The sequence below is a fragment of the Vanessa cardui genome, chromosome 16, assembly GCF_905220365.1.
Source record: "Vanessa cardui chromosome 16, ilVanCard2.1, whole genome shotgun sequence".
Taxonomy (NCBI): Eukaryota; Metazoa; Arthropoda; class Insecta; order Lepidoptera; family Nymphalidae; genus Vanessa; species Vanessa cardui.
In genome coordinates this window covers 8,777,814-8,796,362 of record NC_061138.1, presented here as the reverse complement: position 1 = coordinate 8,796,362, position 18,549 = coordinate 8,777,814, and the positions used below count along the sequence as shown (strand labels likewise).

Genomic DNA, 18,549 nt, shown 5'->3' with positions numbered 1-18,549 from the left:
AACTTAGATATAAGTGAATTAAGTGATCACTGAACTCTACAGTTACATAATAAAAACACATACATTTGTACATTTTGATATTTTTAAGAAAGCTATGTTTTGATAGAGGATGAAACTTCCACGTTAACGGTTTGTAAATTACTTTTTTTAATGTTTTAAATTAATATAATAAATTAATAATTGACATCTTTAGTCTTGTTTGCAAGTAACTGGAGTTTTCTGAATAATATTGTTAAAAATTTCGAAAACATATGTTACAGTGGCAGACATGCAGAACATTTACATTATCTGTATAACATTTGTTTATGTATTATCTGTATTTTAAATTAGCAATAGCAAATAACGAAGAATCGTCACCATCGTATGAGTAGTGAAAATAAAATGAGAATAATATGAAACAGATAGTTGCAAACGTTTAATTTTCGCACTGTTTGTTTATTTTAGTGATTGTTTACGTTTAATGTTTACAAAGTTATTGTGTGGCCTTCGATGTGAACAAAATCGATGAAATCGTGGATACAGTAATTCAGACAATATGTGCAGTGGTGATTACGATTGACATCTGTAGTGAAACAAAAGGAAAACGAACTTGAAAAGCTCCGTAAGCATATTAAGGTAAACCTTAGGATATCGTCATTCAAATTTCCAGATGCTGTTGTTAGTCACGTAGCGAAGGCTTTTCATTTCGCCCTTCACCATTCTTTTGTATGTAACACAAACAAGAACATTTCAATATATTATGTGACCTCCAAATTATAAGATCCGTTTTATGTCGAGTCCTAACGTGTACTCAAAATATAACTAATTAGATAAATAAATCCAATCGCAATGAATGACGCGTAAACACTTATTGTTCTACTTATCATGTAGGTGAAACTGTATGGTGCTTGCACATCTTAATGATGTGTAGTTATTAGTTCAATTATTGACTATCTCTTGCTTCTTACTATGAAACGTTCCTTAGAAGAGATATAAGAATATAAGAATAAGAATAATTAATGCCAAGTGTTTATTCAGGTGATACCAATGTGTAGCACTATGTAATTAAATGTTGAATGATATTAAAAACTAAAATAATATTCATTGCCATTTATTATATCTCTTCGTTTTATTTTATTATTTTGTTTTTGACCTTCATTCTGTTTTAATATAAATTTTATTATTCATAACACATTCATGTAGAATTATTTAAAATGTATTTTATTGTTTTATATTAGTATTAAAAAGTATTTCCCTTTAGCTTCAAGTATGAATCATATTTGAATAGATAACATTTTTATGTTCCGTTGAACTAGACTTTGGCTAACTAATAAATTTTTTTAATTTTTATATAAAATATAATGTAAATGAAGCAAAGTAACATCCTGTAAATGCCCCAATGCTTGTGAGTAGTAGGTTAAAAGTTGATATGCAGAGAATTAACTCCTAAGCTTTTCCAATGTGAATTGGTGAATGTATATGTGTCACAATTTTTTGCTCCACTACTGAACATGAGATAAATTAAAAACAAATTAAGCATGTGTAAATTAAGTGGTACTTGAAATAACAATGTTTGATTATGATTCAGGCTCATACATTTGCATGTAATGTGTATATTAATGTAATAAATGTTATCTGCTATTTTTCTGCCTTGTATTCGTTTAAGAACCTTCATACTTATTTTTACCTGAATTCTGCAGTTATTTTTATTTGCAATAACTGAAAAGTGATGATTTATGGATAACTCACTTTTTCCATAATTAATTTCAATCTGTTTTCTTGAATTATTATAAATTACGTAGTTCATAGATCTTAAAGTTTTGTTTTTTTTTTTTTGATTAATTTTTTCTGTTTCATTTCCCACAGGATGAGTTCAACTGATACAATAAATGTAACAGCACAGCCTATCTCGAACAATACACACGAGATGTTGACTTCTGTGTTTCTGGAGACTCGCTCTGCGCAGGTCATCGCCGGCATATTTGTATGGGCGGCATTATTCTTAACTTGCCAACAGGTAAATTTTATTTCCTGATTACCAATAGAAATCATTCATAACATCTACAAATTGTTTCCTTCATTAAATTACGAATTCATTATTTTTTTACAACTCCAGAATTATGGTTTATAGATGCAGTATTATATAAGCTTAATTATAATATTATATAAACTTCAAATTTAAATGGATATATAAAAATATAAGAGTTGAGTATAGGTGGTATCCTTAGTTTTATTTAATTTACATACAGTCTTATTGCATGAATGAAATTTTCAAACTACTCATTAACTGCATGTTAACAATAGATTTTCTACCAGCCTCTTAAGGTAATATTGTGTTACTTTAATTGGCCACTAATGAAAGATATCTATTAATTATACAGTCTATTGTACACAAATAAATTATACAAACATTCTAAGAAATGTTGATGTGTTTGAAGATTCTATTCATACACATAATTGTTATTGGCAAATATTCATAATATTTAGATAATAATAAAGTGTGTTGTTTTGTAATAAATAATAACAGTCTCACATTTTAGGGATTGGTTGTCTGATGTTAGGCATAAAATTAAGCCAATGTCTTTCCATTAAGCGTGAAGATCTTTCCATATTACATAAAATTTGGTTTAGTGGCTTTGCTTGAAAAAGTTACAAACAGATATTTATAATATTAGTTTAAAATTGTTACAATTTGTTCCATTTGATCCATTAGTGTTTCTGTTTATGTTTTATTATAAGTAATAGGAATATTGTTTTTTATATTACGTTCTCAGGTGAAACGCATGTAAATATGAACTCCACATATTATGTTTTCTTAAGACTTTTTTTTAAATAATCAATTTGAAAGATTAATATATATATTTATATTAAATGCAAAACTGCTACTACCATCAGGTTCTACATATAAAATTAGCAGTTATTTTATTCATCAATCATATATTCTAAATGATAAACGAATTAAATTTATATATCCTGTATAAAATCAACGGACACAAACTCGCCGCTTTATTATCATCTGTAGAAGATTATGCACTAAGTTTAGTTCAGCACTGAGCTATACGTTATACGTTACCGATTTTTGTAGTTTTTTTTTCTTTGTTTAATACTTACACAGGAGCCCGATTCTAGTAATATATAATGGTTATGGTACATTCTGATTCAGATGTAACTTCGTTTATTTCTCATAGTGAAGAATGTGGATAAATATAGTGAATCGAATCATTCGATTGCAATAAATCGATAATTTGTTTTTAGAATTAGCACCCAGGTTATGCTATCGTCGCCACGTTTCACTGTAGTCAGTGAAAGTTATCCTACCAAAGATGGTAATCTCACGATATAGCAAGTTAATCGGTTATAGCCTTCATTTTTAGAATATATTATATTTAATTTATCCTGTACTATAAATAATTTATAAGAAAATTCAATGTCATAGTTAAATGCCAACGATTAATGAAAAATCGATGTATCGATTTTGTTAACATGAGCGGTGTTGAAAGTACTTTTTGTAACGTAGACTATAATTAATAATAGAAAACTGTATAACAGGCTAATTATTTAATGGTAAAATCTTTTTAATTTAGTTTTGACCTTTCCCACGGTGTCAGTTGTATAATTTAATAGCAAGGCCAGTTGAGATTTGGATGTATTAAATTATATAAGTAATCAAGAACAGATTTCACAATTAAATAAATTTTTTTTTAGGAAAATATGATGTTATATACGATGCTCATATCAAAGGGCCCGCGGGAAATAGAACGTATATTCTCAGTATAATTGAATATTCTTCTGAGAACGTTCGAGAGTCGAGACGAGACACTGTTTTCGTTTTGCTTGTGTCCATGATGTCCTTAATGTCAGTTGTCGCAAAACCACTTTAAAACTAGAAACATCTCGTCAAGGCCGTTTAAAGGCTTGAATTTATTACGCAAAATCTGTATCGATGTGGCTAAATTCGGATGAATTCATTACGCGGTTTAAATATAGTGTAGTGTTTACTAGTATGTTATGTTAAATTTATTAGTATTTTATTAATTTTACTTTTAAAATATCGAGTATATACAATAATCAACAACCTTCTAGGCGTTAGCCGGAATGGCTACTAGCATCTGGTATTCATGTGTGTATAAAAATACGACTTGTATGATACAAATACCTAGGAGATATCTTCTATAAGTAATAAATATATTTCTCAGATTGTATTAATATGAGTGAAGCTCGCGGGATTTTCGTTAATTATCATTATCATTTCATCATTCCATAGATAGGTATATAAAACAAAGTCGCTCACCGCTGTCAGTCCCTATGTATGCATAGATCTTTAGAATACATAAAGGATTTTGATGCGGTTATTAATAGATAGAATGATATGGGAGGGAGTTTTTTGTATATAATGCATGGACAATATAGTAAAGACTGATCTGTCGTAATTGAATTAATTCTGTAGTATATTCAGTATCAGCATTGCACCCGTGCGTAGCCGGCCGGGTCGCTAGTTTAATAATATGTTTAAAAACATGAGATTGGCTAAAATGTAGTTAATTAATGTGCAGTCATACTGTAAAGCGAATGAACAAAAAATATCAGACTCGATTAATACCTAGTTGCAGTAATATAAAAGTTACGTTCACCAACTTTAGGTCACAGTCGGCCTTGATGGAAAAATAGCACAGAAAGTGCAGTTTTTCTTTAAACGTAAAAATGTTGTAAAGATATCGTTCACATTTATATGAGCAGTGTTATGCGAACAATTGTTATCGGGCATATAGTCGCTAGATGTACCTATGTATATCCATAAGGATTTTTTGATCAATTAAGAAATATATATGCATGACATATTAGCTACTATTTTTATAAATTATTCATAGCATCGTGCATTTGTTGACTATTCCTACAAAATTATCTTAGTGTGCGTGAGATGACTGAGTAAAGCAAATAAATACAAACAAATTTTTTGTCTTTGAAGTTTTAGGGCGTTGCTTCATGAGTCAATAGATCTATTCGTCAAACATTGAATATCAAGACGTAAAAGTTTGTCGGAAATGGTTTTTATTAGTTTATTGATAGTACTTTCTGGAATGATGGTTATTTGTATTATGAATAGATATTTGTGATAAGGTTGATAATTACGAATAATAATCTACACTTATTTTACATACGAATGCAAAGATTTCAACGTTATCGTCGAGCAACGCGCTGAGTTTTAACAGCTGATAATATTTTACCCTACTTTATGGCGTGTATAATAATAATAACCGTGTTAGGTAAAGAAGACTTGTTAGGTGTTTTTTCACAATTATGATATGAATATTTATCTCAAAGAAGAATTTATTTTTTAAGGCCTTCTAGCGCTCTTCACAGTATATCCTTAATCCACCTGTATCCACAATAATTGTAAGTTCCAGTAAGGTGGAAGTAGTTCTAACTGTTGCATTTAAAGCATCGTTTGCTTTTGTTGCCAATGCGAGGTCTTAACAAGTCTTATAAACATACGTTTATGTAACGTTTTAGGCGCGGTAGTCCGGTTCTTTGCTTTCGCCAAATATTCGATAAAATGATCGCATCGTATCGATCATTTATACAACAAGCACTACTTTTCCAACAAACTAAACTGAACGCGCGTTAAGATCCGTTTATTTTCCCAAGTTAGTGGCGTCTTCGAGTTTACACCATTCTTTGGATTCAATTTAGATCTCCGGGTCGAAATAAGGAATGCAGTATATATTACGCATTGCCAAATTCGTCATCGAAACGAGCTAGCAGCTCTTACAGCTGACGACAAGTGTTAGAACTATTGTGCTTCTGTGTGTGTGGGTCTCAATAATCTAGGAGACCCAGCGGGCTGACACCTGACCTATTTAGCGCCCACACCGTCATAAAATCGCATTGAACACTTGTAGTGTAACTATTCCTAGGCGTACGCTAATTTAACGAATAGTTACTTGCTTGTTTTTTGCGGCATATTTATTCATTCATTTTTATCAGGGATGCTTGAGCGATTTAGTAGTTTTAGTTTTTGATGATGTCCTAGTACTTTTAAAACGACAGGTCAACAGTCCTGTACAGTATATTTAGGCTCTACTGACTCACTAAAAATCCATATGTTATTCATATTATTCACATGTAAATATACAACGTCTTCAAAAAAAGTTGAATATTTTCTACGAAGACAAATAATACTGGTCGTTTTAGCCGTGTCTTCCATGGTTATGAAAACAGTTCGACAATAACTCCAATATATCGAATACCAAAATCTAAATTAACATTATTACATTACATAGATGCATAATAATGTAAAGTTTTGTCTATCATCAAAACAATTGCCTATAAGTTTTAGAGCACACTTTCGAGACAAGCTAAGATAGTATATTGTTTTAATTTTTTTTAGTTTGACATTACACAAAAAAAGGTCGTCTCATTTCTCAGAATAGATTTACTGTTATTATTTTATTTCTTTACCGTTACACAACTTGCTGTTTAAACATTAATAATTATTTTTATTCACAATTTAAATATTCAAAATGCGTTTACTACTAATTGAAATATGTTAAATAGTTGTCAGTTATAATAATTGTAACAATGTTGAGTAAATTGTTACGCACATTATAAGAATCAAGACTGCGTGCATTACGTTTCTATAACAAGGTGTGATATTCATTGCAGATTTACCAGCACTTGCGCTGGTACACGAACCCGTCAGAGCAGCGTTGGATTGTACGCATATTGTTTATCGTACCTATCTACGGCTGCTACAGTTGGATCTCGCTTCTCTTCTTTAATGGCAATTCATATTATGTTTACTTTTTCACGGTTAGAGATTGCTATGAAGGTAATTATTCATTTATACAAAAATTTATACTTTTGTAATCAAATTATATTACACGATATAAAATTGTTTTGTGTTTGACCTTAATGTCGAAATCTTACACAATTATAACGGTAACGTTTGTGCTGTTAATCTAAATATTTTCGAATTTGAAGCTATATTTATATTACTTATGAACATTTATAGCCACTGTAATGTTTTCTAGTCAGCCTGGAAGGATATTGTATGTTTCTTTTACCTTTTCCAATACATAAATGCGTGAAATGAAGAGAAAATGAAATAAGTAGATTTCGAGGTTACTTATCAGAGCCCCGATGCGGTTTCTTATAAATAGTATTTGTACTAGAAGCCAATATCTCAGTATACGACACCTCTCTATATTCCCGCCACAAACCACAAGACGAAATTCAAACACAAATTTCATCAATATTGATTATCGTCTAGTGTGTCACTGATTGTTACACATATTATGAAGTATTATTCTTATATATCTGACCACCCATGCTTATAATAATAAATAACATATAGTAAATAATAGGCTATTTGACAATGCGAAAAATAAATCGTGAATTATTGTAATCAGTTTATATTATGAGTTTAAAAATGGTTATTTACTAACGAAACTTGAAAATAATACTTCATTTATTCAAAAAACAATAAATAAAAATGCATTTTTTCAAACGTTTGTCACGTGACACAAAACGCTCCTGATTGGCCGGGCTTACGATGAAGTCACTTTCTTGTAAACCTTGCTTTTCTACTCTATGTACCACAGATTAAAATACAGCAAACTGACGTCACCAACCCCATTGCAGCGCCATATTGTCCAAGTATCGTTTTCGCGTGTTATTTAAATATGGAATTTTTAATATGATATTTTTCGGCAAATATGTACTAGAAATAAAAAAAATCAACTTTTACTGGGTCCCTTAAACTCTACTAAATATTATAAAATGGATTTTGAAAATCCGTCAATTAGCCTATTTAGTATGTTTAGGGCGTGTGATTATGGCGTGTCGGGTGGTTTCCAGCGTTCGTGATCTACAGTTTCCTGTCGCTGTGTTACGAGTACCTGGGCGGGGAGGGTAATATCATGTCGGAGCTGCGCGGGCGGCCCGTACGCGCGTCGTGCGTCAACGGCACGTGCTGCCTGTCTGGCGCCACGTACACCATCGGCTTTCTGAGATTCTGCAAGCAGGCCACGCTGCAGTTCTGTCTCATTAAGCCTGTCTGCGCCTTCATTATCATATTCTTACAGGTATGAAACTCGGCTTTGCAGTCTATAATATGTTTATATCATAATATACATCCCTATTGGTCGGTATAGATTTTGTTGACGATTTTTATTATCATCTTCGTATTTAAGCCATTGTGCATAAAAAAAATGAATGATATACCAAAACCTCATGAGGAATTCGTATTAAAATCCGCTTAGTAGTTTCTGAGTATATCTTGTCAATCCGTGGAGGGGGGCTTTAATTTATATGTTGTAATGTTTGAATGAATTATAAGTAAAATACTAATAAACCATAAACCATACGTAGGTTTATTGAAAGATGTTTATTTCGTTTTTATATGTTTAGTTTATATGGTTGCCTAGTGAAATTACAATACTTTTTTTGTCTATACAGAATAAATTCCATTTAGGTCATTCACTTCTTAGAATGTTTGTAAGAGAAGCATTATACAATCCAATAATTCAACAAAATAAATAACTATTTTGAGTTGAAATATAATGTTCTTAGGGAACAACAAATTTTGTACATCATTTTTAATATATTGCAATCTATTTAATACCTGTCTGTATCTAATCTGCGATCATATTCACGTGCTTAGAAACGATTTACTTATGCTGTATTTTCGAATGAGTAATCGATACACATAACCAAGTAATTTCTTCGACATGCGTATTGCGTAAAACAACCATTTAGCAATACAAACTGACCTCTTCCGCCGGTGGATTTTACATAATTTAATTACATAAAAATACTTATGTATACAACATTGCTACATGTAACCAGAATTTCATTCATATTCATGGAGACTGCGAAAAATCCATGTATATTGCAAAAATAACCGGTTTCATCTAGTTTTGAATCTTTAATGACAAAATGTTACTTTTTTAATTTATTTGTATCAGCAATGTGTGCATTTATCATTATCAATAACATCGTATTTATCTATGTCGTTAATGATAAGAATGATTCATGGGATTAATTTGATTTCTATTTGTTTATGAAGTCTTTAGATATTTTTATACATATTAATTATAATGGTTTTGTACTGAGATAATTTTTCTATTTGAATAAGTCATATTGCTAATATGTAAAATGTCGCAATATAGTTACGTGAATCTCTATAATAGTTGTATAATTAAACGGTGATGGTATATTTTGATGACCGATTACTGTCAAGAAGGAATTTATCAATAGAGATAAGCCAAATGCGCTGGCAATATTTTTAAAACTATAGTTGTTCAAACACAGGTGCATTATCTATTCCCACACCTTTATAATTCGATGGCAACGGCTATCCGATATGATCCAAATCAGATTAGACAAGATCTGTATAAACTAAGGCAACTGGAATAAACTAAGTTAACTTTTAAAGTTTAATAAATATTAGGCTGATAAGCATAGGATAAAAATGTAAACAGTTGTTAACTGTTATCTAAAGCAGTTGTGTTTTTTTTTTTTGTAAATTTTAATTAAAGAAACACGATTGCTTTGAATTTTTAAATGGATGGATTTATAAACAGTTTCAGTGAAAATGATGTAAGAATACTAATATACACCTATGTAAGGCTTAGTCTAAACCCTTTTATGGGCTGTCCTTAATATATGTTGTCGTGATTGAAAATTATTTAATCAAATAAAATATGTTCTCAGTCGGCCGGACATTACCACGACGGTGATTGGAGCCCGGACGGCGGTTACCTCTACATCACAATAGTATACAACTTTTCTGTGAGCTTGGCTTTGTACGGTCTCTTCCTGTTCCTGGGAGCGACTCGTGAAATGCTGAAACCATTCGACCCAGTGCTTAAGTTCTTCACTGTGAAATCGGTCATTTTCTTATCATTCTGGCAAGGTGAGAATCGCTGCGATATCAAAAAAAAATATATAATTAAAGTATTTTTTAAATATTTTGGACAAATCATGTGGATAAACAAAATGTAATAAATATATTTTTGACGACCTCCATGGTCGAGTGGTGTGTACACCGGTTTTCATGGGTACGCCACTCTGAGGTCCCGGGTTCGATTCCCGGCCGAGTCGATGTGGATTACCATTAGTTTTCTATGTTGTCTTGGGTCTGGGTGTCTGTGGTACCGTCGTTACTTCTGATTTCCATAACACAAGTGCTTCAGCTACTTACATTGGGATTAGAGTAATGTATGTGATGTTGTCTCATATTTATATTTATTTATTTATATAAATTTACAGGTGTCGCTCTGGCTATCCTCGAGAAGGCAGATGTCATATCGCCTATCATAGATTCCAATGGCCTGCCAACCACCGCCGGTACCGTGTCCGCCGGCTACCAGAACTTCCTCATTTGCATCGAGATGTTGGCCGCCGCCATCGCGCTCCGATACGCGTTCCCGGCCGGCGTGTACGCGCACGCGCACCGCGACCCGCACCGCTCCGTCACCATGCAGTCCATCTCTAGCAGCCTCAAGGTGAGCGTCGCTCTGTGCACTGGCGACAGTAGCCGCCGTCGCGCTCCGATACGCGTTCCCGGCCGGCGTGTACGCGCACGCGCACCGCGACCCGCACCGCTCCGTCACCATGCAGTCCATCTCTAGCAGCCTCAAGGTGAGCGTCGCTCTGTGCACTGGCGACAGTAGCCGCCGTCGCGCTCCGATACGCGTTCCCGGCCGGCGTGTACGCGCACGCGCACCGCGACCCGCACCGCTCCGTCACCATGCAGTCCATCTCTAGCAGCCTCAAGGTGAGCGTCGCTCTGTGCACTGGCGACAGTAGCCGCCGTCGCGCTCCGATACGCGTTCCCGGCCGGCGTGTACGCGCACGCGCACCGCGACCCGCACCGCTCCGTCACCATGCAGTCCATCTCTAGCAGCCTCAAGGTGAGCGTCGCTCTGTGCACTGGCGACAGTAGCCGCCGTCGCGCTCCGATACGCGTTCCCGGCCGGCGTGTACGCGCACGCGCACCGCGACCCGCACCGCTCCGTCACCATGCAGTCCATCTCTAGCAGCCTCAAGGTGAGCGTCGCTCTGTGCACTGGCGACAGTAGCCGCCGTCGCGCTCCGATACGCGTTCCCGGCCGGCGTGTACGCGCACGCGCACCGCGACCCGCACCGCTCCGTCACCATGCAGTCCATCTCTAGCAGCCTCAAGGTGAGCGTCGCTCTGTGCACTGGCGACAGTAGCCGCCGTCGCGCTCCGATACGCGTTCCCGGCCGGCGTGTACGCGCACGCGCACCGCGACCCGCACCGCTCCGTCACCATGCAGTCCATCTCTAGCAGCCTCAAGGTGAGCGTCGCTCTGTGCACTGGCGACAGTAGCCGCCGTCGCGCTCCGATACGCGTTCCCGGCCGGCGTGTACGCGCACGCGCACCGCGACCCGCACCGCTCCGTCACCATGCAGTCCATCTCTAGCAGCCTCAAGGTGAGCGTCGCTCTGTGCACTGGCGACAGTAGCCGCCGTCGCGCTCCGATACGCGTTCCCGGCCGGCGTGTACGCGCACGCGCACCGCGACCCGCACCGCTCCGTCACCATGCAGTCCATCTCTAGCAGCCTCAAGGTGAGCGTCGCTCTGTGCACTGGCGACAGTAGCCGCCGTCGCGCTCCGATACGCGTTCCCGGCCGGCGTGTACGCGCACGCGCACCGCGACCCGCACCGCTCCGTCACCATGCAGTCCATCTCTAGCAGCCTCAAGGTGAGCGTCGCTCTGTGCACTGGCGACAGTAGCCGCCGTCGCGCTCCGATACGCGTTCCCGACTCTCCACGACTCCATTACCAACCATTAATTACTCTTTTTTTTTTTTTTAATCTTTTTATTTAACCTGGGAGTTTAGTCACAAATTTGACTATGTCACCCCCGTACAGGAAAGACGCAAAATTACATTATTTCTTACAATGCTTACAACACTTACTAAACCACTAATGTATTAATTATTACATTTAAAAATCATACCTTCCGTTTATGTATACATTTTTAGTAAATTCTTAGCGTCATTTGTCGACGGTGCAGCAAGTATACTATTACATATACCCACATTATAAGATTTTAATAAACGCGGCCGTAGCGGCTCGTTCCGCACACATTCCATTAGCCGGTGATAAACATCATCAATGCGATTACATTGTAAACATTTGTTTGTGTTTGACTTGCCCATCATATAATTAAACATATTTGATGGAATGTGACCGGAACGAAGTCTTAAAAATTTTACAATATTTTTCCTACACATTTTTAAATTTTGGAACCATGGACAAGAAGGAAGTTCACAAACTATAGTTTTGTACCATATACCTTTTTGTCGTGATCTTTCATCAAAGTACTCTTGCCAATTATTTTTACATGTTTGTTTGACTTTCTTTAAAATTTAATTAATTACTCTTGTAGTACACAAGGCTTGCCACTTTCAGATGTAGATCAATATTTTAGAATTATTCCTAAAATTTAAAGTATAAAAATCATCATATTCTTTTCATTTCAGGAGACAATGAACCCTAAAGACATAATGACGGACGCGTTCCACAACTTCCATCCACAATACCAGCAGTATACCCAGTACAGCTCTGGTGAGTGAATGTATTAGTGTTTGTTGCATGGTTATCTGCTGCCTGATCATTTTTTGTTTGCTAATCATTCGAAGTAACTAGTTCTTAAATGAATGAATAAATTAAGTAAATCATTACTGAAGTATTATTTAGTTCTAGTGTAATTCAAGATAATTTTGAAGATGTTTTCAAAATTTAGTATTTGTTTAATATTTTTCCTTATTTATTTCATTTAACATGACGGGATTTCCATTCATTTTAAATTGTCCAATGTCATGCAGTTATATTAATAGTGTTGTAGTAGGCTAAACATAGGATTATTATTTCGGTACCTGAACTAAGTACTGCTGGTGATAGAGGAAGGTATTGTTATTTTTTGGTTTTATTTTCTTTCAGATGTCACTTCCCACCTGCCTTATGAGAAACTTTAAGCTCTGCCATAGCTGTGCTCTGCATGAAGTGCATTGCTGTCTGTCTGTCCATTGTATACATATTTAATATATAACAATCATTACTTGATAATGTAACATGCCAATTACACAACCACAGCAGCAAAATATATAAAAAAAAGATATAAATTGGTTATGAAAATAATAATTGGCAAGTTACATTTTCTTCTGCCGAGCATGGAAACGCCATTTACTCTTCATAGTCTAATTTTTACATTGGGAGCAAATAAAGATGCATTTATAATTGAGAATTATATTTTTATAACCATATAGTATCCTAAAATTTAAACTGTTTTAATTAATGAATGGTTTTGTGGTTTTTAAATAATAAAACCATTTATTAGTTTGAGCTAAGATGATTAATGCATTGTAATGTCGGAAAAATTAAAAAAAAAAGTAAAATGAGATTTGACAAATAAAGTCGAAACTTATTTCAACTTGAGAGATTTTAGATTTCGGTGCTCGGTTTTAAAACCGTAAATAAGTGTAAGTTAATTTTTAGTGTATCTTTACTTTTTATAACAATTGTCGAGGTATTTGGCTAGTCCGATTTCAAACGCGTAAACTGGTTTCACACATATTTGATTTATAATGACTAAAAAAACATTTTAAAAAAAAGCCTTATTTTACTATGTGTGACACTGGTTTTAAATGATTAGTTACAGATTAATTAATAAATAAAGAAATAAAATATAAAATCATAAAAACAAAAAAAAAAACATTTTTACGTTGTTATTCATTATAATAATTAGTTATTTAAGTTCGGACTAATCATTGCCATTTTATTACAGTCGTACCTTTTTAATTTGTACTTAAAGCCTAAATTATATGTTAGTTTTTGGGTAGAGTGTAAATGTTTATTTTTTCTGTGATTTTATTTCTTTTTTTGTATATTTTTTTTGTTACTCTTCATATTAGATAGAGGATTTAATCCAATAGAAAAAGCTAGGCTTGCTTCAGTCGTCAAAACTAACGAATTTGAGTACAGGTTTAGTTTATTTACCATCTTTGAATATTTTTTTAAGAAAGGTAAGTCGAAAAGCAGTTTTTCCTGACCAAAGAACCAACTTTTAGCAGGATGGAAAATAAAGCACAGGCAAAAATGTTGAATAAGTATACAGCTTTGTATTTATGCAATATGTAAATGTTCTGTTTTTCTTATTTAAAGTTTAATATTAAAGAGTTACATTTAAGTTTAATTTTGTGTGAAGATTCAAGATTACTCTAAAAATGTGTTAACGATATTGTCTTTTATGATAGAGATTAAGTTTTAAATCATAACCATATCAGCTGTGGACAGTTTAAATAAATAACTTTGTACTTGGCATCAACTACACTAATAAACAATTCTATCTATTGTTGTAGTATTTATTTTATATATTTAATTTTAGGAAATGGCACTGAACAAGGTGAGTTTAAATGTTTTTTTTATGCTTTTTATATTTTAGTTGTCAGCATGCTGCTATGTGTGTTTTCATGATTATTGCACTGACTATAATTAATATAATAATATTATTGGTATTGATAAAACTCATACAAATACATTATTTACTTATCACTGAAAATCCAATTGTTACAACATTATCAGCAACATAAACTAATAAATAAAATATTTCCATTTGAGTGTTTTGCTTGGTTGTATAACAGAATAACTTAATTTATAAAATATAACAATGACCAAGTTTTAGTTTTTACAATAATGACCGTTATCATATTATGGTAGCAAATGATACATTGGTTTAATATATCGACACAATACTGCTTGTACATTATTTTTGTCGTAAAAATATTAATCTTGATTTGAATTGAAATAAAATTATGAATCTTTAATATACAGACTGGAAATAATAAAAATAAATCCCTACCAACACTTTTTCACCAAAAATAAAAGAGCAGAAAAACATTGGATTCTGCGGTCAACATTCTTCAATAATTGTTCACAATACTTACAAAAACTTCACTACTGATAAAACTCGAAGTCCTTGTTTATTAAATAATACAATAAAAAAGGATCGTTTCTGGGTAGTTAAATTATGATTGCAAACATTTTTATTTCAGTTGCCGATAGTTTAATTCAAAAATATTACCTAATTAGCATTTAAAGTTCGATCTTCATAATACACACATACATGACACTGTATACAATTTTTTCCCCCCAATTATTGGGTTAAATAGTTGACCAAGCACTATCATTAAAATTTACTTTATAATCATCGCATTAAACACGAGTTCATGACATTTGAATTTCATTTAATCGATTTTTACACTGTACACTAGATTTCGTCTGGAAACAGATTCGAATAACTGTTCTGAAACGCGAGATTAACATTTGATGAAATTAACTAGGTAACTACCAAGATTACTGCAACTTTCAAAGTAAAATGTAAATTAGCGTTACCCTTCCACAATGTCACATACCTAAATAGCGACATTATTCATATAAATCAAAGGGTAAACCTTGTACATGAAATATTTAAATATTTTGCAGTTATTTCGGAAATATAAAGTTGGTTACAGATTTTATCAGACAATGTCTAAAAATTTTAATCTAATTCAAATCTAATTTATTTAATTATAGTAAACATTACAATCCAGCATTATTGAATCGTCATTATTTAATCTAGCTCCGTTTCGTAAAACTGTCCCAAAAGCAGGGCCGTCTTTTATCTATTAGAGGCCCTGGGCATATTAGGATAATGGGGCCCCGATTGGACTTAGACAGAACACTATTTTGTTAGAATACATAAAGGATTTAAACAAGGTTATAGATTTATTTTTATTAACAATCACATTTTTTTTACACTTATTTGATCTGAAGGGGGCTCCTATCGATCGCGCGGCCCTGGGCACTTGTCCTAAGTGCCCAATGGGAAAGAGGGATCTGCCCAGGGAAAAGAAAATGCAAGAAACTCGCAAAATTTTTTTTAATAAACATAAAACATAATCACATGATAAATAGACAATCTTAGAGTGTAATTGTAAAAGTATTATAATAATTATAAGCCATATTTCACCAAAACCATACCTAAATACTAAATAATACTGTTTCCAGTTGTTGTTTAAACTTTCAATCATTAGTTTTTTTTATTTATGTTTAAATTATATGATAACTTTAAACATTTAGTGATGCGTGGCGCTGGGATTGGCAATCGCGGTTCAGAGGAAGGGGCAGCATTGGCGCCGCGTCCGCCGCCGCAACGCGTGGCAACCATCAGTCATGCTACCAACTATCACGAAAAGACAACTCTACTCAGCTCTGATGACGAATTCCAGTGAAATAACAGCGGAATTAACATTTGATGTCAGAATAATTTTGGCGTGTTTTCAAATCCAAATGCCCACTGTTTAAGAAAATGAAAAATAAATAGTGGTGTGTAAATGGGTCCTTTTCGATTTCAACTTACCTATAAATCTTTACATCATTGTTTTTTTATGAATTATACAATGCTTTTCTTATTTTGACCAGTGTTTGGTCTATTTCTCTCAACGTTCCTATTATAATTCGAAATTAGGACAAATTCCGTAACCCGACTTTAAAATTAAGATAAAATCAGATCTTCCAAAATTTGTGTACGACGATGTCGGCGTGGTTAAAGCGCGACAGCAAAAATACAAGTGTGAATATAAATATTCGATTATCTTTTTAAACGACGACTATGGCGCGCTACTGTTCTATTGTATAGTAAATTTTAAGGAAGCTCGTAGTTTTATCACACTTAACAACGGTGTACAGATAATCTAATAAAAAAAAATTGAAAATATATATTATTTCACTTTTATATCTTGCACTGGGTCATTAAAATAGTTTTATAATATAGTTTGATAGCGTATTTACAATGAATAAAAGTGTATCTAAATGTAAAATAAAATAATAAAAAAAAAAGATTATCATTGATTAATTACCTTTTTAAAATACTGTCAGCAAAATCTTTTAAACATATGTTAATTTTTATTTGTAGAATAAGAATAGTTATCATTCTTTTATTAAAGTAATTTATGTTATGGATAATTTATATTTATTAAATAAAAAAAACAGCTTATAATTATATAACAATAGCCACTGCCCTATCTCGAGGTTCTCTGTACAGTTTAGAATTGTAGTCTGAATAAAATATTGAATATCCTGCTTATAAAAAAAACATCTCAAATTAACATATAAATCGATTTTGACTCATCGGATCAAAAATGATATATGTATAATCTTAGATTTCTCATAAATTGATAGGACCATCCCTGCACTGAACACTTTCTAGATAGCTAATGTATAATATTTGTCTCGATCTGAGATTGGCTTTAATTACAAAACTGCATTGCTTCGCCGTCCAAATAAAATTTCTATGCACTTCCATATTCTTAAATAGATAATATCTAAATAAAAATATACCACGTAGATGTTGCTTTCTTTTTATTTTATGCCAAAATTGATTACTTATTTATACGAGTAATAAAAACCGTGATCGTCTTTTGTGATAAATTGTTTCATTGGCTATGATTGAAATGTCATGTTATCGAATAGGAGGAACTGAAAGTGCATGAAATGTTAGACAAGAACGCAATGTGAAAGAATAATTTATGCTGTGCCCACAGCTAAGAGTAAGATTTGTTTTTATGACATTATCATATATTTATACACATAACGATTATATGATTTGATTTATTGATTTCTTACAGAAATAGTGTGTTCAGTTAAAAGTTAACGAATTCTTTAATTTCCGGCAAAAAAATGTAAAAAGTATTACTTAAATTCCGAGTTCAAAATATTGTGTGAATAATTTTTTATGTAACCAGAAAATATATTTATTACAAATGTAATTTAAATAAGTGTCTAATGTACCTATGTATATTCTATATTAAGAGTGTTTTATGACAAAATGCATAAACTTATATGTAAATAATCTTTAATTTGTTATTTATAAATGTTAAGTTGATGTATTATTTTGTGTTACAAATATATGTTATAAACTAACTTAGAAACTGAACGTAGTGTTTTATAATATAGGTACTTATATTGCATTATATAATTGTCAATTAACCCTATAAAGCAACACCATAGGGCTTATACGACAATTAATGTGACATTATTCATTAAATAGCCCGATATTTTGTAGATTTTTAAATTTATTTCTTCATTAACAAATATAAAGGAAATTATTTTTGTAACAAAAATAGAGAAAGACAGACATAGACCAGAACCATTGTTGAAAGAAGAATATAAACAAATGAATGTTAGATATATATAAATTGAAATGTTTTAGCTCCAAGTTTTTAAGATTATAAATACCTAATAACATTGAAATGTAGTGTTGTTTTATTTATTTTATTACCGCTTTTCGACTGGATCATTTCATTTTCACCCATGTACTCGTTGCAAACGATTTCTGTCGATAATGATTTCATTTACTGAATTAAAAATATTCTACATTGCCTCTCCTTTTAATTCCAATTTTAAATATCGCTACGTATGAAGTAAGTTTTAAAAAGTTATAAATTTTCTTATTTGGCTGCAATTAAGCATTAACCCTATGCTTCATATTATCTACT

At 33.1% G+C, this 18,549-nt stretch overlaps 1 protein-coding gene across 3 annotated transcripts; it reads left to right on the top strand.

Annotated features, from left to right (window-relative positions):
* The first annotated feature begins 106 nt into the window (after window positions 1-106).
* Window positions 107-16,940, top strand: LOC124536017 (transmembrane protein 184B). Of its 3 annotated transcripts, none has more exons than XM_047112390.1 (8): window positions 107-129; window positions 1,846-1,996; window positions 6,643-6,808; window positions 7,837-8,063; window positions 9,694-9,895; window positions 10,252-10,487; window positions 12,496-12,580; window positions 16,133-16,940. In XM_047112390.1, the coding sequence occupies exons 2-8, from the start codon at window positions 1,847-1,849 to the stop codon at window positions 16,282-16,284; spliced, it is 1,218 nt and encodes a 405-aa protein (XP_046968346.1). In that variant the 5' UTR covers window positions 107-129; window position 1,846; the 3' UTR covers window positions 16,285-16,940. The 3 variants fall into 3 exon arrangements, with proteins under 3 accessions (XP_046968346.1, XP_046968345.1, XP_046968347.1); XM_047112389.1 differs by lacking the exon at window positions 107-129 and adding an exon at window positions 312-615 and having other exon boundaries at window positions 16,133-16,929; XM_047112391.1 differs by lacking the exons at window positions 107-129; window positions 16,133-16,940 and adding exons at window positions 312-615; window positions 12,956-14,365.
* The last annotated feature ends 1,609 nt before the right edge of the window (window positions 16,941-18,549 follow it).

Bases quoted from the DNA above. Each gene is read 5' to 3' on its own strand.
- LOC124536017 (XM_047112390.1), top strand. From the start codon at position 1,847: ATGAGTTCAACTGATACAATAAATGTAACAGCACAGCCTATCTCGAAC. The intron at 1,997-6,642 runs GTAAATTTTATT...TATTCATTGCAG, and splicing joins TATTCTTAACTTGCCAACAG to ATTTACCAGCACTTGCGCTG. The intron at 6,809-7,836 runs GTAATTATTCAT...GGTGGTTTCCAG, and splicing joins GGTTAGAGATTGCTATGAAG to CGTTCGTGATCTACAGTTTC.